The following is a 23,936-nucleotide window of genomic DNA, read 5'->3' on the forward strand; positions in this document are numbered from 1 at the left end:
CAATTTTACCAATGTTTTACTTGCCTGCAAATAATTATAGCTGTAGTTGTATTTTGCACTTTGGTATCTAAAGACCAAGAACATACATTTTAGAATGAGGTGCATACAATTTAAATGGTTCTGTAAACATCAGTAGTAAATGTAATTTAAGTTAAAATAAATTGTAAATCTGTAATTTATTCACTATGCAGCATTAAAAAAAACTTATGGACTAAATCTCTAAAACACAAACTTTAAGTTATACTTTCTCTTACGTTAAACACAAACTACTTAACTGTTGCATACGTTTCTGCATTTAATATCCATCCTTAATGTGCTGCTATAACTTAGGTGAGCTAACTTTAACGTTAGCTAAGTTAGCGCTAACAAACTGAACCCCCACACCCCGACCGCCCTCCAGTGACCTTGTTAATCGGTTCTGCAACGTTAGTTATACATACTAAGTTTTTAAAACTACTTTCACTATTTTTTCTCAATAATATCACTTTTAATCGTTAGCATAAACTAGCGTTGGTTAGCGTTAGCCAACTTAGCTTTCCATGTGAGAGCAGTCTAACTGTTAACATACCTGAGGCTACAGTACAATTTACAAAGCTAAAACCTCACCTGCCTAGCGAAGACAGCAGTTTTGCATGACTTTACAATTATCATTCGGCTAAATTTGCAACTTACCGTGTTAATCAGATCCGCTGCTGGGAGCAGTTAATGTCGACCATTGCAGAAGCTGCGTCTGCCTGCTAAATCCCGGGCAATGAAAAAGGAGTCACGCCAAACTATTAAAATCACGTTTTATGAACACCTGCCCACATCGACAGCTGCTCTAATAAATTGTCTGTGTCAACTCACTTTTATAACATTTATTCTACACAATAACCACGTACAAAAATCTACTCAAATAAATTGCATTAGTTTTATTCAAAATATACAGTTATATAAAAACTGATATATTTTAAGTAAAGAGGAAGCAAATTTTATTTTTTTGGTATAAAACAAATAAAATTAACTAGATTGCAATTATTTAAAGTAGATAGAACCAACTTTGTGAGTGTAGCACTTTTTACAGTGTACTGTCCTGACCATCTTGCGTGCTGGCCCCGGGCCATCGGGTAGTCCCTATTTTTTGAGCCCTCAATTTTAAACTTGTGATCATAATTGGAATTTACTTGCATGTATGGTTCTCCAAATAATTTTAGTTAAAATTTTAGTAATTGTAATCACTTTTGTAATAGAATTTTGTATTACTTGTGTTCCTTCAAAGTTTATATTTCATTTTAACAACAGCTTTATTTAGCAACTAACTTGAATTAGGGATGCAGGATATTGGAAAAATCTGCCATTGCAATATTTAGTTTTTCTGCGATTTATAAATTACGATATTTATTGAATTTCAGCAGATGGCTTGAATAGCTGTATTTTTAGATTAATTAGGGAGTTTTTGTAAGGGAGTAGATCATGCATTAAATATAATAAACTACTATAAACATAGATAAATACTAAAGAGCAAAGATAAAAGTGAAATAAACTGTGCTGTGTGGTTTTCTGGGAAGTCGAACAGGATTCAAGTGCAGAGATTAAATGAAATTTAAAATAACATTGCCTAGTTTTTACAATTAATTAAAATGTATCTTTATTCTAGTTACAAATGTTATAATTTCTTGATTTAATCCCTCCTAGAACATGCAAATAAAAAACTTTAACTCCATTTGGTTAAACTGTACAGTGATTCCACAAATTTTGTGTATACTAAACTGTGGCTTTTGGACCCAGACTATAATTCCAGCTCAACATCGCACATTATGCAATGCTAATTTTGCAGATGTGCACATTTCTATTATTGATTTTTATTCATTTTTTTGTTTATATTTAATGAAGTTTGAAACATAATAAACTTTATTAATAAATTCCTATCTGATAATATAAAATTAACTTTTTCATATTGATCATTTAGAAATAATTATCAGCAATGGGTTATCTTGCAAGAGGGGTTTAAGTAACGAAAAACATCATCAGAACAAGCTTTTAAAAAATATTAGCCCATCCATGCATGCATGCATGATCTAAAATGCAGTGATTTTTGTTTCTACTCGCTAGCAACGAGCAATTAGCAAATCTTTTGATTCAGGAAAATTGCTAAAAACCTTCATAACCTGCCTCTCTGGTAGTTTGACAAAGCCTATTGTGTGTTTTAGAGCGCTTTCAAGTGCAACTCGTAAAATAATGCGAGTAATTTTTCAAGAGAGACAGAGGGATCAGAAAAACAATAGAAATGTCTAGAAAGCGAGTGCGTCCCCTCCTTTCCTGTGTTGGACGGGCAGCAACGGGATCAAAAGACTTTCTATTGTGTTTCTTGCTGCTCTTTTCAAATGCTTACAACAAAAACATCACACTGTTTTTATGAAAATCTGTTTACAGTGTGACATGGTTTCCTGGGGGATTTTGATGTCAACGTTTGTTTTTTCTTCAGCGAGAATTGGGAAAGGACATGAGGCAGGTATTCATGGAATTTTGAGCTTTTGCAGGAGGAGATAGTAATTCTGGCTCTGGCTTTGATTCACTTTAGATACTTTGAAATCTCTCATGCAGACCTTTGTTGTTTAAAATTTTGTATCTTTCATGGTTATTAATGGTCCCGTGAAGTGCTTTTAAACATTTTTTTATTTGACATTTGAACTAATCTCAACAAAAAACTTGAGAGGGTGCGACATTGAGTAGCTCCTCCCCTTTAATTTAAAAAAAAAAAAAATCACAGCTCTGCAATCATATGAGAAGTCTTAAAGAGGGCATGGCATGTCAGATACTAGAGAGCATTTGATTGGTCAAGATTTGATGAGAAACTGAAGTATGAGGTTAATTAAGCAGCACTGTTTGTTTTTGGACTGTGGGTGAAACCGGAGCACCCGGAGGAAACCCACGCGAGCATGCATGGAGAACATGTAAACTCCACACAGAAACGCCAACTGTCCCAGCCAAGGCTTGAACAAGCGATTTTCTTGCTGTGAGGCAACAGCACTACCTACTGCGCATATAACATATATGCATATAACGCATATAACATATATAATTTTTTTTTTTTAACATGCTTTGACTATCAGAGTAAAAACGATTTTTAAAAATAGTGTGTGGGACATTTCATAAAACAGTTGCTCTATGACAGACACTGTATGTCTGTAACAAAATATAAAACATTCAAAGTATTTTAAATGGCCACTTAAGAGCTGAAATGTGCTGTCCACGTATGTGCTGACTAAGCTCTAGCAGGATAAATGATGCTTTGTGATGTTTGCAGTTTTGCAATTGATCAAGGACTTAAATCCATAAGTATGAGATAATGAAAACCTGAAATATAAAACTTTAATTTGGTTTGTTATTATGATGAAAACACACTGAATAAAAAAGAACAATGTCTGATGATCGTTATTATATTACAGTTTGTAACATTTCAGCAATCTCAATTTTCCTTTATTTTCTCTTTCATGCTCAATTTTTCCATGCATGCTTTCCATCAGTGGTTTGAAGGCTTGATTTGGGTGGTCTGTTGATTTATTTTTTTCCTTTTGATACTTAATCCTCAGCTATGGCTGTTATTGGCCCTTACAGGACAGTTTAGATCAGCAGGAGTTTCATAGTTGACTATCAACCACAACCCGATTTCGCTTTCAGGGAACAACCTTTGCTTTCTATTGACCGATACACCCAGAAAAGCCTTTATTCTGCTGAGCTTCTTGTTTGCTCTCGGAAGTCTTGTTGGTGGACAGTTTCCACATTGTGTTGCTAGAGGAAATGACCTTAAAGTTCAGTTCTAGTGGCCTTTTCTTTGTAGACCAGTGCCTGAAAGTGTCTGTTCCCAAAATTACACCGTTCTTTTAATGTCATTATATAATCTTCATAATCTTTGTGTGCTGCTCTACTCTCTCATATTGCAGTGCTTATTGTTGCTTAAAACAGTTTTTGTAATTATTGGATATTTAGAAAAAAATTATATTTAAAAAAACATAGACAATGACCAGTCAAGTTTAATTTAGTTTGTTTCGTTATTTTTATTATCTTAGATAAAGGCGTTTTAGATTATGAGCTCAACCTTCTAAGGTGAAATAAAAACAATGACTGGCCCCTGGTGGGGGTTTTGTTGTTGTGACACATGACTGCACTCCGCATAGAGCCTGACATTTAAATTTAGAGCAGTTGGTGATTATCTTCCAGTGAGGTTATGCCAAGAAAACTGCTTAAGGAAACACACCCAGTCTGCATATTACATTTGTGCCTCATTTGTATGGTGAATTATTTACAAACACATTTTATGGACTTGCATTATTACTATTGATTAATTTGTGAGTACAGGATGGTTTTTAAAATTATGGATCATTGATATTTATTGAAACCGTTTATTTAGATGACCATTATTGATTGTTGAGATGCCTCGTATTGATTTCAGTGGGAAGGTGGGGAACGAAGAAGGTATTTTATTATAATCCATGCTTACTAGAAATGGTGTCTGTTGATTGATCACTGTTTATGGCAGATGCATTTCCATGTTGTCTATACCTGTGGTTGTATATGTTGGAGATGATTGATTGTTTTGTGAGCCATTTTGAACCAAAAAAGTAATCATTTCTGCTGCCCATGCAAGAACAAAAACACCATATTAAACGCAATTTTTGCTTTAGAAACTTTGAGTAATATTTCAAGTTACTCTTCTTTTATTGTAAAATACTGTATTTTTGGTTAAATAAATGCAACCTTGGTAATAACCTTGGTAACTTTTTTCAAAAAATGTAACACAAAAAAAAAAAACTTGTGCACCTTTTGATTGCATTATTTTTACTTTAACCGTAAAATATTAAAATATCAAATGGTTCTATAAAAATTATAATAATGTGCAATATATTGCTTGCTTGCTGTCTTTCTAATGGACTGTAAAGGCTGGGTTAACTGTTGCACAGCGATTATGTTAACTTGTTTACGTGTTTATTTTACAAATTTAAGTGGATTGAGCATAAAACTAATAAGTTGTTAAAGGGCCATAAAACCCCCCTGTGTGTTTTCACACCTCTAGTTTGGAAAAAGTCAGGAAAGTCGGTGTGTCCAGCTCTGTTTAAGTTGAAGTGTCGGGAGGGAAAGAGAGAAGGTGTAAAAATTTGCATAAAATTGGGAGTTTCCGTTTGGGCACGCGCTGATTTTTACAGAGGCAAAACAAACACACAGACACAGGGGAGAAAAGCAGTGACTGGGTTTACATGGACATCAGTAATAGAATAATTTGCCAAATTATTAATTTGTGGACTTTGACTGCAGTTTGGCACTTCTAACTAACACATAAACACTATGACCTCTTCACTTGCTTTCCTGCTGGCCTTTGCAACATGGGTTTGTACATTTTTATTTTCAATTCAATTCAATTCACATTTATTTCTATAGCGCTTTTACAATGTACAGTACATTGTGTCAAAGCAGCTTCACATAGAAGATTAAGGTAAATTGAAACAGTGTCAGTTCAGTTTTCAGAGTTTAAATTGAGTTCAGTTTAGCTTATTTTTAGTGTGGTTTAATATTCAATACTTAGAGTCCAAACACTGAAGAGCAAATTCATCTATGCACAGCTCTACAGGTCCCGAACCATGCAAGCCAGTGGCGACAGTGGCAAGGAAAAAAATTCACCAATTGGCGAAAGTGAAGAATTGAAAAACCTAGAGAGAAACCAGGCTCAGTTGGGCACGACCATTTCCAGGATTATGGAGACCTTGGGATCATCTCGTCACTGGTCTTGGATCACATCAGTGGCGCTGCATAGTCTCGGGGGGCCTCGGGATGAGTATCCCCAGGTGGAGATAGAAAATAAAGAGAATAATTAGCGTAGCTGCTGTTCATTGTGTATATAAACGAGATGCGTGGAGTACATTCATGCATCATACCACTATGTGATGCATTAAGTGTATGCTTTACTAAAAAGATAGGTCTTTAATCTAGTTAGTTTAACATTTCAGCACTGAAGCTTCGCATTGAGCTCTTTTTTTAAAAGTTGTGTTGAGTTATAAAATCTGAACACATGGTCATAAAAGTCTTGTTTTAATGCATGCTATTTGAAAGCATGTGAACAATAAAGTGTAATAAATGTGATCATTTGTGGCCAGTTAATTAAGAATGTAAAAGGATGGTTCACCCAAAAAAGAAAATTGCCTAGGCACGGGCCGGTATAAGATTCTGATGGTATGATAACCTTGGATAAAAATATCACAGTTTCACAGTATTGTGGTTACTGCTCTGAAATAAGTTCTTTTTAAATGTCTGGGTAAAAAATTACAACTTTTTTCCTGTTTAAAAACAAATCTATGGAATCTATGGAAGTCAGTGACTATCCAACATTATACAAAATGCCGTCTTTTATGTTTAATAGAAGAAAGAAACTCAAGTGGAAGTTGAGTTAAATGATGACATTTTAGTGAAACTGTCCCTACAAAATCAGGTTACCAAGATGTTGCCATAAACTAACTGGTGAGTTGTGTAAACTCAGTTTTCTCTTTCTGACTCATTCTCCCAGATACGAATGTTTACAAATCTCTCTTTTAAATTCTAACTTCTAAAGCTTTACAGTGACCAGAATTAGTCACAGAACAAGCAAGATTATGACTTGCATTATCAATGTAACATCCTCATGACCACCCCAGACTGTTTCTGCTTCCTCTCATGTTTATGTACTTGCAGCTGGATGTTGTCTGACATTACTGACCCTCAAAGTTGTGGGCCTGTAATCAGTACTACAGTTAAACGTAGTTCAGAGTTGATCTGAATGTGAAGTTTGTCATTTTGTGACCTTGCAAACAGAACTAACAGGTAAAATGTCAGTGATTTTTGGCTGTATTTATTGTGTCATTTACTCGACTTCCTCAGAAGGCTTAAGTAAGCCTCTTGGCGGCCATTTTTCACCTTTCCTCTTTTGCCAACTCATCTATTGACTCCTTCTTTCCTCTTAAAACACAAAAAAATTAGCTTTTCCTCTGCTTGGTACACAACTCTTGAAGCCAGGTTTGTGTAAGAGGTCACTTTACGTTCTGGTGTGGCAGTAATGAGTAGTGCTCTTATGAGTGGAAAGGCGGGAAAAGGAACAGAAAGAAGGTTTGTTTAGTAGCAGCACTTAAAGAGCCAGAGTCCCTGCAGCCATGTTTACTGAAGCCCTGTAATATTATTTTTGTCCTCTTGAAATAGGCGTTGTTGCCCATCATGTCAGGCTGGCACCATGAACACTAACTTCCCAGTTTTGAACGGGGAACAGATGTGGTTTGTTTGTTGTTCAGTCCCTTGTGGAGATTTTAGTGTTTATGGATGCATTCACTGCTGATGCAGAAAACAAGAGACGCATCAGAGACAAATGTCTGAATAAGGTTATAGTGGATGAAGCAAATTGTAATGATTAAACACACTGCTTTTAATGTGAATATTTGTTTTGAAAATCAACAGCTCTCATGTGGGGAAACAAAGAAAGGTTTTTGTCATGATAAAGTCATAAAATATCAAAGTTTTTAAACTTTATTTTGTGTCATTATCTCAATGTCAGGCTTTATGGAATTTCAGCAGATTTTGTTAGCTGGTAGTTAGCCATGCTTGCTAAGTCTTTTTCGAAAACTTCAAACTTTAAATTCTCAAATTTTAGTTTGTCTGTTTTGAGGCACCATACGATCAGAATTTGGTTTTGTTTTTTCATCCCAATAGATCCAAAGAATGAAATGTCGTGCGCATGTATAATTTTTACTTTATTTACATTTTTTTTTACATTTTTTTTTCTTTATTTACAGTTTTTTCATCCCAATAGTTCCAAAGAATGAAATGTCTTGCGCATGTATAATTTTTACTTTATTTACATTTTTTATTTCATTATTTTAATTTTAATCTGATTTCATTTTGTGTTATTTGATTTAGCTTATTTTTGCGTTTTTTCAAAAAAATGTATGCTTAGTTATTTTACTTATTTTTCATTTCTTTTAAACATTATACATTTTTAGCCTAATGAAAGGTAGCTTAGTCAAAATAGTAGAGCTGTGAACCTACACTTGTCTCACGGTTCGGTTACGATTATCATGCCATCGATTAGGTTCAATTCGATATTTTGGTGCATCACGGTGCATTGACAGGGCTTTTCCTACACAGTTTTATATTTTCTACACAGCAGCAGATCTTGTATTAAAATGTATGAATATATTTATGTTTATACACTATTTGTAATACAATTTTGTCATTTAATACAAACAATCAGATATATAAACTGTACCTTTAAACAAAAAGAGCATTTAGCAAATATTATAAACAAATATAAATATCCAGCTCACTTTCTGATCCTTGTCTAGTTCTCTTACACCCCTTTGATTGGTCACACCCTCAACAAAAACGGTTGCGATTGGCTCTTGTGCGCTGCGCTCTTCACAGATGAGTGATATTGACAAGCGGCAGGCAGCGGCGGCGATCACAGATGATCCATGATAGACACGGTGGAAAAAAAATTCTGCAGACACGGGCTCATTTCTGTATCCAGAAGTAATGCTGTAAAACAGCCGAGAGGAGGAGAAAAGTCACGCAAGCAGGTCAAATGGGCCTGTGCGTGCGTGCGTGCGTGCGTGCGTGCGTGCGTGCGTGCGTGTGCGTGTGTGTGAGAGAGAGAGAGATAGAGAGAGAGAGAGAGAGAAATAGAGTACTTTCACTCTCTCGATCTCAGTGAAATAGGGGCTTTTGCTGTAAATATCAGTGAAAGACTGATCCAGCAAACACACACAGTGAAATTGTGCACAGTTTATGAGTTTTAAGTAGTTAGAGCGGTGTAAATACTCGACCCTCGCGACAGAGCGCATATGAGGTAAATGACGTCAGTAATAACCGGTTATGATTAATGCTGAACCGATACCGAATTGTCCGCGTCTGCATTGCGGTGCACCAAAGAAACAATTCATTTTGACACCCCTACAAAATAGACTGCAAAAAAAATGGTTTGTGTCAGACTATATATATATATATATATATATATATATATATATATATATATATAATTTATTGTAATGATTATAAAGATTTTTATAATCATTCAAGATTTTTTAAATCAAACTTTGATGCATCACTCACTTTTTGTTTATATCTCGAACAGTTCTACTTATTAAAGATAAATATTAATGGCAACAGAACATGAGTTGCTCTACAATTATATTCTTTATTATGGCAAGATTAAAAAAAATAAAATAAAAAGTAGACTCACTAAAAAATACTTACTACTTTTTATTTTGCCCACTCAGCAATTCACACATTACTGTCTGGCTAGTTTCTGTCCTCTACTTTTAAGCTAAAAAGCTAAATAATGATCCAACATTCCTGACCATTTGGCATCAGTATATTGTAAACTGAAAGGGTGATAATTTGTTACCTAATTTTAGTTTGTAACTTGTAAATTGTTTTAAATTAAAAATTGTAATAGATGTGAGAGTGTAAAACCTATGAAGGGTGAAAAAACATATTCTGTAATATTAAAACCATCTGGGTCTCCACTTTTGCATGGCCTCTTTTTTGTTTTAACAAACTTATCCCTCACGTTTTTTCAAACTTTTACAAAAACTTTCCTCCTTTCCCATGGCTGTTGCAATTTCTAGCCAAGAAATATTGGTCATCTGGTTCTCCCTATGAAAACACATGGACACATTCGCTGCGGGCACTGAGTTCAATAACAAAAGGCTGATTGGCTATTGCATGTTCGTCTTATTTGTAGTTGTAATATCGCAAATTACAATTGGACTAGTGAAATAAAGAACTACAACACCAAGAAAACCAGGCAACATAACAAAAAAGAATTTAAATTAGCATTACATGTAGCGTCACAGACATTGGAAAAATAAGATCTGCAAGATGTGCAAAAATAATTAAGACCTAGAACAGCGAATAAGACTTTTAAGGCCTAAAATTTAGATTTTTTCGACTTTTTAAAACCCGCAGAAACCCTGGATAAGGATGGATTGATAGAAGAAAAGTAAACAGTGTTCAAGTAATATTTACAAGATCATTTAAAGTGAATAATCTTGTTGGTTCAAAAGGAAATCAAAAATAAGTGTGGTAAATTACTAACGTGATACATTCAAGCTAAATTAAGAATGTTAAATTGACTCATCCGATCAAACTTGCATCAACTTTATTAGCTGAAGTTTACTGAAATAACAAGCATTTTTACTTAGATGCAGCCTTGCTCAGTTATGAGGAACCTGTTAAAATAAATTGAAATCAAGCCAACACATTTTTTTTGAGTGTATTATATATTGAAAGGCATTTATGCCTCTAGAATCTGTAGGTGAAGTAATAACACCTTTTTAATTGCTACAAATTACATTTACAATTCTGCCTTGTTCCATTTGTAGGAGTGAAAAACGGTATGTGGAGAAATACTGGAAGGAGCTGCGGGTTGGAGACTTTATTCGGCTACGGTGCAATGAGATTCTGCCGGCGGACGTTCTTCTGCTCAGTACCAGTGACCCGGACCGTCTATGTCACATTGAGACAGCCACGCTGGACGGAGAAACTAACCTCAAGCAGAGGCAGGTGGTGCGCAGCTTCATCGACCTGGTAAGTGCTAAGGACTGCAGAGTGTTTGATTTTGAATCCTATAAGTAGAGTAAAGTCCCTAATAGAAGCATCCTGGTGTCCAGAACAGTTACTGCGTGTATTCAGCTGGTCAGCACTTGCCCACCAAGATTACATTAGCCATTTCACACCAGCAGTCAAAGGCAAATATTCATTTCCCTCTAGTAAAGGCGGTCTGAAAACAGTCATGACCGAAACCATATGGTAAAGTTCACCCAAAAAGGAGTTGCAAAGAGTTGCTGCAGTCATGTAACATAACAAATTTGTGTAAACAACCGTTGGAAGTTTTGCAGTATAATGAATAATAATGACTTTATTTTTGATTGGGCCATCTATTATTCACTAAAACACTATAAGGCTATATGTATAATACAGAAACCCTTGTGATTATAGATGGTATTTATTCTAAATGTTGTAGAAGTCACATCCTTTAGATTTTTTTCTTCTAGTAAAAATATTACCAGTAACATGCTTTCATGGTTTACCAGAATCTATTAAAAAGAACATTCTGGGCAGACGAAAAAAAATCTGGAATTCAAGCAACACTTGAATTATTATATTCACAATTAAGTGAACTATTATAACACTTTTAAATTTTGTATTAAATATTTATAGGTATATTTAGGATATATTTAGGACTTGAATAATTTTATTTAGATTAATAACGCAATCACACTTTGAGTTTCTCATGAAAGTATCACAACAAATTGGACAGAAAATATTTTACAGGGTGTCCGCGAGGTCTTAAAGTCTTAAAATGTCTTAAATTTCTAAAGCAAAGTTTTAGGCCTTAAAAAGTCTTAAATTCATTGAAATATTGTGTTGTAGGTCTTAAAGGGGTGGTCCACTATGATATCATATTTTAAACTTTAGTTGATATGTAATGTAGCTGTGTAAATATAAACAACATCTTTGAATGTAAAATGCTCTAAGTTCAATGCATAGGGAGACCTTGATTTTTACAGAGTTAGCTAAGCAAAGCCAACAATGAACGAATTTTGGGGACTACAAAAAATACTTCCGGCCTTTGTGAGATTACAAAAGTTTGTTTACCGCGCACACACTCTGCGCAGCTAAGGGCTGTGGCCAGAGGCACTGTAACGTTACAGCAGAGGGAGAAAATGCCATCCTGCTATGTCCACAGAGCTTCGTCTGTTTCTGTATTTGGGCTTCCAAATGACACGGTCCAAACACCGAAGTGCTTACAGTTCAATATTAATTATGTTCCAGAGAATTATAAAATACATCGCAAGCATGATTTGACAAAACAGCTTCCAGAATGTCTCCCAGTTCAGTGCTGGATTCGGCTAAAATCCCCTTAAAGATGGAGCAGCTAAGTTACAAGGAGACAATGTGAACTCTGAGCCACGACCTGCAAGTGTTTTATTCGTTAAAATTGATCATGACATGTACAGTGTCTTGCCCTAAGGGTATGCTGTAGCAAAGATGTAAACAACGGGAAATGCTGTTCGCCACGATTTAGCTACAAATCCATATTTATCAGTCAAACTGCTATAAACACACACACACACACAAACACACTTCACAGGCGCGTGCAGCCTCTCTATATAGGCAGCTTTTCCATGAGTTTTACATCTCAGATAATAAAGTTGCAAAAGATATGTAAACGATTCATGTTACTTACAAAGGCATAGGGCTGTGCAATTAATCGAAAATCCGATTTCGATTTCGGCTTCTAACGATTATGAAAAACCATTAATCGAGATAAACGATTATTGCAACATTTACCACCCCCTTTCCAGTTGTACACTTGTTGCTCTTAAAAGCACGAAAGACCGCATGATTCTGTGTGCCGTGCTCACAAAAAACAAAAGCATGCAGTCAGCATTCGGTCTCACTCACACACTGAGACGAGGAGTCCGCACACATCTAAAGTCATCTTAATGTGAGCGCTTTGATGGTCAAATAGGTGTCAAAACGCGGTGTTTAGTGATTATTCATATTAACCCTCATTTCTGTAATAAACAAACGAGTTGAGAATCAAAAGACACACGAAAGAGAAACCATTAAAGAGACAGCGCGCGATAATCCTTCTGCGGCCTGTTTTTATGATTATTAATCAAACAACAAATGGAGAACATGCCTCTCTGCTCTTGACTGAAGGACTTTTGTAGCTAAAGTGTTTTTCTTACAGTGAAGATGCTTAAAGCACAGTTTGTTTAATATTTTTATTCTATTGTATTTATTTCTCTTTCCTATGCAGGGTGGAAAATAACTGTATATATAAAGTTGAAGCCAGAATTATTAGCCCTCCTAAATATTAGCAACACTTTTCCCCCAATGTCTGTTTAATGGAAAGAAGATTTCTGAACATAATAGTTTTAATAACTCATTTCTAATAACTGATTTATTTTATCTTTGTCATGTTGACAGTACATAATATTTGACTAGATATTTTTCATAATACATGCATTCAGATTCAAAGAGCGATTTAAAGCCTTAATTAGGATAATTAGGCAGGTCATTGTATAACAGTAGTTTCTTCTGCAGACAATCAAAAAAAATATTTCTTAAGGGGGCTAATATTATAGACTTTAAAATGGGTTTCAAAATATTTAAACTTGTTTTTATTCTAGCCAAAATAAAAATAAAAAAGCCTTTCTCTAAAAGAAAAAATATTAGAGGAAATACTGTTAAAAGTCCTTGCTCTGTTAAACATCATTTGGGAAATATTTATTTAAAAAAAAATTCTCTGGAGCGCTAATAATTTTGGCTTCAACTAATAATGGTTTTGAATAATCGTGATTACAATTATGACCAAAACAATCGTGATTATGATTTTTCCCAAAATTGAGCAACCCTACACAGGCATATTCCGGATATGTGTGAAAGACGTCGTGTAACACGTTGATTAAAAAAAATAAGAGCAGAGCTCCCCTATACTGGTGTGTGGCAGCAAAAAAAATCAATCAAGGCTCACGCAGGTCTCATACCACATCTTGTGCTTTATTCTGTCAGCAGCGTCACCACAGAAAATAACTAAATCAGAGCATGAGAGGAAAAGAAAAATAAACATTGCTCCCGCGCACATGCACTTCTCGTGTTACAGATAGTTCATAGTATACACACGCGCACACACAGACACACACACACTCTCCTAAAGGAGCCGCATCCTACTTCCACTCATTACAGACACTTGACAGATCTTATTTTAGATTGGGAGCATGAGGTTGTTTACACAAAACGTGCATGCTTGTACGTGTGTGACGTGGAGCCAATCCGCGAATCGCAGCACATTATGACATATATATATATATATATATATATATATATATATATATATATATATATATATATATATATATATATATATATATATATATAAATTTAAACAGACAAATTTTTTTTTATTAAACCGTGCTAACTTTATTAGATATTTTTTACAGCAAATTCTCTAAATTTATTTCAGGGAAACAAAACTAAAAAACAGTTAACACAGTTCCTCATGATAATAACAAAGCAATATTTCCCTTTACATGATCATCCATTTATACAAACAAATATTTACAGAAGTAAGGGGGAGTGGACATAATATTTATAAATGGACATGGAATAGGCAAGGTTTTATACCAGAAAAGCATCATGTTAAATACATGCAATTGTGTCCAAAAGAAATATATTTTAACAATGTTAAACTTGTCATTAAGAGAAACATTATGTTGTAATAAAAGTATATACAACTAGAGTTTTCTTGTTTTGACACAACAAAATAGATGGCTAAGAAATAACAAAATTAGATTATTTTTGCTGTTGTGGCAAGCAAAAAACAACAACAGTCGAGCCATTTGAAAAAAAAAACCTTAGTGTTTAGCTCTATAAGTCCAAAATTTTATTTATGAAGGTCTTAAAAGGGTCTTAAAGTCTTGAATTTGACTTGATGAAACGTGCAGAACCCCTGTTTTAGGACATGCTAACTGTATATTAATGTCCATTCATTTCTTTTCAACACAAGCAAATCATTTTATGAATACTGAAAACAATACGTATATTTTATATAAAAATTCAGGCAAGCACCATTGCATAGCCTCTTACAGAGATTGTAGAAAACTCAAATGCTCACAAAACTGAAATAAAAGCTTTCCAATGCATTCGAAATTGTTCATCAGCTAAAAAGTCAAAGATCTTGTTTAAGCCATTCACATACTATCAATTTAATTTAATAAATTAAGAAATGAATTCTGGGGAAAAAAGTCTTGCGTGTTGCTTCACTGTTTTATCATTCTGGCTTGAGAGATTTCAGATTCCTCATTTTTATTTTTATATTTTCATTTTCAGGACTGTGAGTTTGACCCATTAAAATACAACAGCGTTATTGAATGTGAGAAGCCCAACAATGACCTCAACAGATTCCGAGGATACATGTAAGTATAATGCTTTTTAAGAGCTAATATTGCTTCATTTATGGCCCAGCTTATTTATTTGAATGGAAGTTGCATTTCAGGCTTAATGTCATATAAATGTCAAATCCATGTACACGTTCTTGCGTTTGTGAATTATGAATTAGTTTGACCCTAACAATGCGTGAATATCTAATAGCTAATGCGATATCCCATCTGGAAATTTGTGGTCCATTATATTCAGTGATTTTCTGTTCTATAAAACAACTACACAAAGCAGTTCTTTCCACTGTTTTGTTTTGCCAGCAGTTATTAAAATTCCATTAGCTGCCGAGATTCAAATAACCGGATGAATGGTTAGTCTGTGACCCACATAGTCTAGTTTAATATAGTTGTAATGGTGTGCGGTGTGGGTTTCTCTTACTCCAGCATTATTTTGATGACTTTTTGAACCCTGTTATTCTACCTAATTATTCTACAGTATTCACCATCAGCATTCCCTGTTGGAGGATTAGAGGCATTGGTCATAAAGTCTTTACTAAAGCCGAAGATTAGGTTTGCTGATGGAAGGAGTCCGTTAATAATACTGCCACACTGTTGTTAAAGCATGTGAATAGTATATCAGATTTAAAAAGAAAAATGTTCTAAGGATGGTTCTACCTTAATAGGTGTCGTTTTTGACCCTCATTATTTAAATGATCGTTGTTTATTGATTGTAGCAATAATTGATGCCAATTGCTATTATTGACATTTTTCCGAATATTACAACAAATTTCTTTAGTTATTTCAATATCCTCTCACTTCTATTTAGACCTATATGCAATACATTAAAATAATCGCAAATGTGAATGTCGCAGTGGTCTTGATTAGGGCTGCACAATATATCGTTTTATCATCAATTTCATAATGTGTGTATCCACAATAGTCACATCGCAGGATCTGCAATGTTGAATTGGGATTATAGTTGACCAGGAGCCATAATTCAGATCATGAGTCATTCGAGATTTTTATCAAAATGGTACTATATAAGCATATCAAGAGAATTCAAAGCAGGGGTCTCAAACTGCCGGTCTGTGGGCCATTTATGGCCTGCCCTGCTCCTCCCTCTGGCCTTCAACCAATGTCAAAAATATAATGCGATTCGGCCTGCCAAAACATATACTTTTGAGCCACTCTCATTGTTGTGCAGTTGCATGTAGCCACTTGACCCGCCACATAGTGGACATTTAAAGTACTGCATTCAGATTGGTTACTTTCAGTTTCTCTCAGTGTACGGTCGAGAATAACACACATGCGTTTTGATTATGTGGCTGATTTAAACATTAAGATATATGTCCATAAGTGCTGTATTTTTTACTAAAGTTCTATTTTTGTAAATATTCCAGGGTCATTTGATTATTGTCAGTTTTATACCACCTGTGTTTTGTTGTACAAACATTTCTTCATGGCTCACATGTTTTGCTGGTGGTGTACCAAATATGATAATTTTGCTAAAATTCAATTCAAACTCAAAAAGAATAGTTGTTTTACTTTATATATTAAGTTTTTAGTTTCGATACCCCCCCAAAATCTTTCCGCAAGTTTTTTTTTTTTTTTTTTTTTTTTTACAAAGTTCTGCACAGAAATGGCAAAAAATGTCTGCAGATTCTGTGTGGCCCTATATATCACTCATTGCATCTTTCTTCCATATTACACAGTCTTATCCTCCTTTTCTATTGTCTCAGGTTATTTTTTTCTCTCTCTTTTTATAAGGCACTATTCTTCTATACTATGGCTGCACAATACATCGTTTCAACTTCGATATCGCAATGTGCACATCTGCAATAGGCACATCTCAAAGATATGCAATGTTAAGTCTGGATTTTAGTTGAGCATGAGCTACAAAATTGTAATTAATCACCGTGTTTATATGGAATTTAAACAATCTATACAGCAACAACAAAAATAACTCTTACTTAGAATTTTTGTCTTTATTTCTAGTCCAAATATCTACATTTCAAAGCAAAATTAAAATTATTTAACTTACCCCACTGGCTGATAAGTAAGAAAGGATAAGAAAAAAACCTAATTTCATTTGGCTTTTAAAACAAAACAATATTTACTATATTTACAATATTACTTGATCTAACAATTATTTTTAGATATTTGGGCTAGAAGACCAATAAGAAAAGCATTTTTTTTTTTTTGCATCGTGATCATTCTATTTATGGACCTGAAAACTGTTAGACTGCTCAGAAAACCGTCAAATAGTCTTATTCAAAATATCTTTCAAAAATGTATTTATATTACAATCTGTATCGCAGAACACTTAAATAATGCTTCCATTCATGGCCAAGATTCTGGAGAAAGTAGTGTTCAATCAAGTCCTGGACTTTCTTACTCAAAACAATCTCATGGACAACAAGCAATCCGGCTTTAAGAAAGGCCACTCAACTGAGACTGCCCTGCTCTCGGTCGTGGAGGATCTCAGACTGGCTAAAGCAGACTCTAAATCATCAGTCCTCATTTTGCTGGACTTGTCAGCTGCTTTTGACACTGTCAACCACCAGATCCTGCTATCTACGCTCGAGTCACTGGGCGTTGCGGGCACTGTTATACAATGGTTCAGATCTTACCTCTCTGACAGGTCATTCAGGGTTTCTTGGAGGGGAGAGGTGTCCAACCTACAGCATCCAAACACTGGGGTACCTCAAGGCTCTGTTCTTGGGCCACTTCTCTTCTCCATCTGCACATCATCTCTAGGACCAGTCATCCAGAGACATGGATTCTCCTACCACTGCTATGCTGATGATACCCAGCTATACCTCTCTTTTCATCCTGATGATCCCTCGGTTCCAGCTCGCATCTCTGCCTGCCTGTTGGATATTTCACACTGGATGAAAGATCATCATCTTCAGCTGAACCTCGCAAAAACGGAAATGCTTGTAGTTTCTGCCAACTCGACTCTACACCATAACTTTTCAATCCAGATGGATGGGGCAACCATTACTGCATCCAAAATGGTAAAAAGCCTTGGAGTAACGATTGATGACCAACTTAACTTCTCTGACCACATTTCTAGAACTGCTCGATCGTGCAGATTCGCACTCTATAACATCAGAAAGATCCGACCCTTCTTATCTGAACATGCAGCTCAACTCCTTGATCAAGCTCTTGTTCTCTCCAAACTGGATTACTGCAACTCTCTACTAGCAGGGCTTCCAGCTAACTCTATCAAGCCTCTTCAACTGCTCCAGAACGCAGCAGCACGAGTGGTCTTCAATGAACCTAAACGAGCACATGTCACTCCACTGCTAGTCCGTTTGCACTGGCTGCCAGTTGCTGCTCGCATCAAATTCAAAGCTCTGATGTTTGCCTACAAAGTGACTTCTGGCCTTGCTCCTTCTTATCTGCTCTCGCTTCTGCAGATCTATGTGCCCTCCAGAAACTTGCGTTCTGTGAATGAACGTCGCCTCGTGGTTCCATCCCAAAGAGGGAAGAAATCACTTTCGCGAACGCTCATGCTCAATCTGCCCAGTTGGTGGAATGAACTCCCTAACTGCATCAGAACAGCAGAGTCACTCGCTACTTTCAAGAAACGACTAAAAACTCAACTATTTACTCTCCACTACACTTCCTAATCTGCGATTGCCTCTCTGAATATCACACTAACTGTACCAAATAAAAAATAAAAAATACTAATACTTCCCTTCTTAGACTTTACAGACCTGAAACTTGCCTATAGCACTTATTCATTGTTGCTCTTAGTTGTGAAAATTGCTTCCTTGTCCTCATTTGTAAGTTGCTTTGGATAAAAGCGTCTGCTAAATGACTAAATGTAAATGTAATGCAATATCCAATTTTTCCAATATCCTGCAGCCCATTCAATAAATCAAATAATAACTCAAAGATGTACAAAAACTGAAAGATCAGTTGATCATTTCACTCTTTCAATTGTATGTAGAATTTTTTTGCATGTTATGAACTTTATTGCATTAACCCTGTTTCCATTGACGCTGGTCAATTGCCATGGCATAGTGAATATTTATAGAAATGTTTACTATTACATTCTAAAACCTTATAGCTTATAGCTAAAACCTTATAGCTTTTTTGACCTTGAAAGTTTTCACACTGAGTTACTATTACCATTCTGTCTGTATAAATACATTATTTATGTGATAGTTTAAAATCCTATTAAAATGTTCTTTAAATCACTTTAAAATCCACCTGTTTTATAGAGTAAATCCCAGTGTTCATTCTATGTTCACTTCTTAAAAAGACCTGTTAATCTGCTGTTTAGACTTTCAAAGTGTGGATAAAGATTATTCTGTGTTTATCTTGCAGTCTTAAAGTCTTAAACGCTGTCTAAACCGTACAGGTCAGAGTCTTGGGATTAGCATGCATAATATATTTGTGCAGAAGCAAAACTTCATCGCAGTCGTGGCTTTGCAGGCTGTGTTTAGATGAAACCCTGCTGCACATGGTATGGTAAGGACAGCAGGGCCGGTGAATCAGCTGACAGGAACCAGAACGATTATGACATTTATTTCCCTGGATGATGGAGAACAGATGCTTCTGGTTTGCTGCCAGCATTTTTGTCCTGTTACCGCAAAGTGGCTTACCGGAGCAAAAGGGGGAACATAATGCACCGTGGGCGCCAAGGACCGTGTCTTGTTGGAGCGACAGATTATTACATTAAGATAACATCCCAGCTGGTGAATGTGTGCAGTGCAAACTAAAGAGACGATACCTGCAGGGCTGCAGCATGTGTGCAGGTTGACTTCATTGATCCTGTCACTTTAATGGGAATTGCCATGTAACTAATGTGCCCTTTAGGTGGAGTTGAAAATGCTGTGATTATGAATTCAGAGCAAATGAACGACGTGTTTGCACGTGGAAATCTTTAAATTCCCAAATGTTAGTTTAAAGGATATCTATTAGCTAGTGTGCTCCAAAACTAGGGCTGCACAATATTGGAAAAATCTGGCATTTTGATATTTATTTATTTATTTTTTGCGATTATATATTACAATATGAACACAATTTCACCAGATGACTTGAATAGCATCGCTTAGAAATAAATCATTAATTTAGACTGAGTGTGGGGATTTTATTTTATTTTTTTAAAGGTTTGAATAATGTATAAATAATTAATAAATGAATAGTGAGCAAAAATAATTACAATAGATCAAAGAAATAATAATAAACAAGTATTCGGGTACAGTAATTGAATAATTAAATGTCCAATGTAAAACAAAACTATGTACTCATCCTTTTAATAATATATCAAATTGTTCTTTATTAAAATTACAAATGTACTTTTTGTGCCCGAATGCTCTTGAAATGCCTTTTAAAAATGCATGCCAATGATAAACTTTCACTCTGTTAGGTAGGGGTGTGAACCCTACACTGGTCTCATGGTTCGGTTTGGTTACGATTATTATGCCATCGATTCGGTTCAATTTGATATCACGGTGCATTGACGATGCTTTCCATAAACAATTAGATTTTTTCTTCACAACACAATAATTTTTAAAAAATCTATCAATATATTAATATTAATATATTATTTGTAATACAATATTGTTCTTTAATGCAAGCAGTAAGATATAGGAGCTGTACCTTTAATTTTACCTGCTCAGAGAAAACACTCTTTTTGAATGTATGAAACAAAACTCCAATACATGCACAGAAGACAACGTGAGCATTTATAGGAAATAAACTAATGTAAATATTATCCCGCTCCCTTTTTTAGTGCTGTCTTCACCCGCTCAACAGAAAGGGCTGCGCTTGGCTTTAGAAATGAAAGCGATGTTCACCGATGAGTGACGCGGGAAAAACAGGCGCAGTTACAGTTTATATGTGCAAAATGCACGGTTATCACAGGTAATCCGTAATAGACAGTGAAGAAAACTCGCAACTCTGGCACGCTCTTGTCTGGATCCACGAGTATTGCTTTAACAGCCGAGAGGAGAAGAAAAGTTACCTCACAGACAGGCCAGCGGGTCAAATGTCCAAAGTGTATGAGAGAGAGAGGCAGAGATGGAGTTTTACAGGATCTCTCCCTACTAGTGAAATAGTGGCTCGTGTGCTGTGCCTTTTTCAGTGTCAACGAAGTCTTTCCAGCAAACTCATAAGCAGCTGAACTGTGCATAATTATCTACTAATTATTAGTGGGAGCGTTTTATTTACTCGCCCTCGCTTCCTTCGCCATAGTATTCTACTGCGACATTGCACATAGGAGATGAATGTCATCAGTCATAATAAACAGTTAGGATCTATACTAAACCAATATCAAATTGTCCCCATCTACATCGCGGTGATCCCAAGAAACAATTAATTTTGCCACCCCTACTGTTAGGGTTATAATTTGGTGGTTTTAATCAATAATAATAATCCCTACTCAACATTGCAAATACTGCAATGTGACTATTGCGATGTGGAAGAGGTGTGCCTGAGTGCGGTTCACTTGGGCTTTGGCGCGGTACGCTTGTGTTTGAGTGCAAAATGTGCCTAGGCCCAAAACTGAAAGCGAGACATAACTTTTAAGGGAATGTTTCATATGGATTAATTAATCATTCTTACTGTTCAATGAAGACAAACTGTCATAGATTATTAAAGACGCAAACCCCTCACTGCACGACAGCTGCACCTTCAGCAAACCTCCTAATCCCTGCAACATGAGGACTTTATGATTGTTTAAGAGCGTCAAAAGTGGCTGATCTGTTCGGCTAAATATTTGACTGCGTGTCACAGCATATCACACGACTTAAACGATATAACTTAAGAAATCTCCACTGTGCTGAGTGAGAGCGCTTACTGAACAGCACATCATCGATGACATAAGTGTGCCCAGGCCCGAAAGTAATGTGAGTCAAGACGGGAGGGGGGACAAGCGTGTTTTGGCTTGGTTCGAAGCAACTGTACATGGTGTGAGTACGCCCTTAGTTTCTTACACTCTGTATTTAGAAAATATTCCGTAAGTTAAAATGTCGCGGTTGAAACCTAAAGTGACCATGAGGTCTTAAAATGTATGGAAAAGTCGGCGCCAGTGGTGAAGTGGTTAAAGCGTCGACACATGCACTCTGGTGTTCACGGCGGCCCGTGTTCGATTCTGCCTCGCGGTCCTATACCGATCCTTCCCCTCTCTCTGCTCCACATTCTTTCCTGTCAATTCTCTCTACTGTCCTATCTAATAAGAGTGAAAACCCTGCGAAAAGCAAAATGTATGGAAAATGTCTTTAAAAAGATTCTAAACGGTTTTGAATTTCACTCTGTTATTGTATATACCATGCTTTTGCTGAAACTGTAATTTACACAGGACCAATTGTATGGATATCTTTTGGAATTAATGATATGTTACAACTCTAATATTTATATAGATCAATCAAGTCATCATCGTAGTAGTCGTCGTCATCGTCATAGAAGCAGCAGCAGCAGTAGTAGATGTAGTAGCAGCAGTAGTCATGGTAGTAGTAGTAGTTGTCGTAGAAGCAACAGCAGCAGCAGTAGTAGCAGTCGTCATCGTAGTAGAAGCAGCAGCAGCAGTAGTAGTAGTAGTCGTCAACGTAGTAGAAGCAGCAGTCATGGTAGTGGTAGTAGTTGTCGTAGAAGCAGCAGTAGTCGACGTTTTTGTAGCAGCCGTCGTCATGGTAATAACACTAGTAGTAGTAGTCATTGTCATAGTAGTCGATGGCGTATTAGTCCTTGTAGCAGCAGCCGTAGTGGTAGTAGTAGTACTAGTAGTAGAAGTAGTTGTCGTCGTAGAAGCAGCAGTAATAATAGTCATTGTCGTATTAGTCGTTGTAGCAGCAGTCGTTGTTGATGTAGCAGCAGCCGTAGTAGTAGTCGTTGTTGTAGTAGTTGTTGTAGCAGCAGCCGTAGTAGTAGTAATAGTACTAGTCGTCGTCGTGAAATTACATTTTTTTTAATGTAAAAAAAAAAAGCCAATTATTTTAATTACATAGATTTTAGTCTTTTTTTTGTCCTTTTTAATTCAGATACTGTTTTTTTGGCTGACATATCAAAATAGCAACTGTCCAGTTCTGAAGAATGAGCTCACTTGCTGTGGTATGAAAGCAGCATATTAGCTTTGGTAGGCCAGAACCATGACATCATGACAACTGACTGACTAATACCCGTTAGCATCTACCCTGAGCTGCAATGTGAAAAGCAGCAAACACCTAAACATTTCACACTTGCCACTCACACCTAAAAATTAAAATGGCATCATTGACTCAACCACCATGCTGTTGCTAATCAGTGTGACTTCCACGGTAGATGTTTCGAAGAATGTGTCAGTGTGTTTGCTTGTATAATGAAAGTCAGTGGAATCAGAGATAACAGTGAATAGTGGAGAAGTGAATGAATGGATCCATTGATGGAGAGATTGATGGGTGGATTTATAGGTAACTGAACGGAAAGGTAGATAAATAGAGAGAGGCATACTGTGATGGACAGACAGGGATAGATGGCGAAAATGCAGCATTTCCCCTTGAATTATGTTAGGGGGCACATCGTTATTTAGTTGTATTGTCTAGCACCAGATCACAACAGAAGTCATTTAAGGTTCCTAGCCCACAGAACAGGGGTCCGTTCTTTGTACATGGATTACTCAGTTAGCTGGATTTGGTTATTGACGATTTGACACGATCCAAGATCGTTTTGTTCTTCAAAACTCATCCGAGAGATGTTGTCATACAGGTGTGGCATATGTAGCAACAGTTCTGGTAGCTCAAACCTGCTCAGGAGCAGGCTTATTTCATATAAACAGGATTAGATTTTGTCCTTTCAAGCAAAGGTAATACTGAAGGTTTATACCTGATGCTTATATTTTCCTACAGTAGTAACCTATAGGTTATATGCACTTGGAAAATTAGTAAAACAGTTTTTTAAAAAAAAGTTTATATATACATTTATAATTTTAAATAATTCAAAATATTTATGTTTATATGCATATAAGTTTAAAAATATATATAAATAAAGCAATCTGCACTCCGA

The 23,936-nt window shown here is 35.8% G+C and overlaps 1 protein-coding gene across 2 annotated transcripts in view; it reads left to right on the forward strand.

The window, feature by feature from the left end:
* The window catches only part of atp10a (ATPase phospholipid transporting 10A), a 106,824-nt gene that overhangs the window by 16,223 nt on the left and 66,665 nt on the right, over positions 1-23,936 (forward strand). For both annotated transcript variants that reach the window (XR_015493949.1, XM_087257641.1), the window contains exons 2-3: positions 10,377-10,581; positions 14,896-14,981. Coding sequence is in view for 1 of the 2 variants with exons in the window: in XM_087257641.1 (XP_087113767.1) it covers positions 10,377-10,581; positions 14,896-14,981 (291 nt within the window). In the remaining variant the exon portion in view is untranslated. The remainder of the gene's footprint in view (positions 1-10,376; positions 10,582-14,895; positions 14,982-23,936) is intronic.

The sequence above is a fragment of the Danio rerio genome, chromosome 6 (genome assembly GCF_052040795.2).
Source record: "Danio rerio strain M-AB ecotype USA chromosome 6, GRCz13ab, whole genome shotgun sequence".
NCBI classification, from domain to species: Eukaryota; Metazoa; Chordata; class Actinopteri; order Cypriniformes; family Danionidae; genus Danio; species Danio rerio.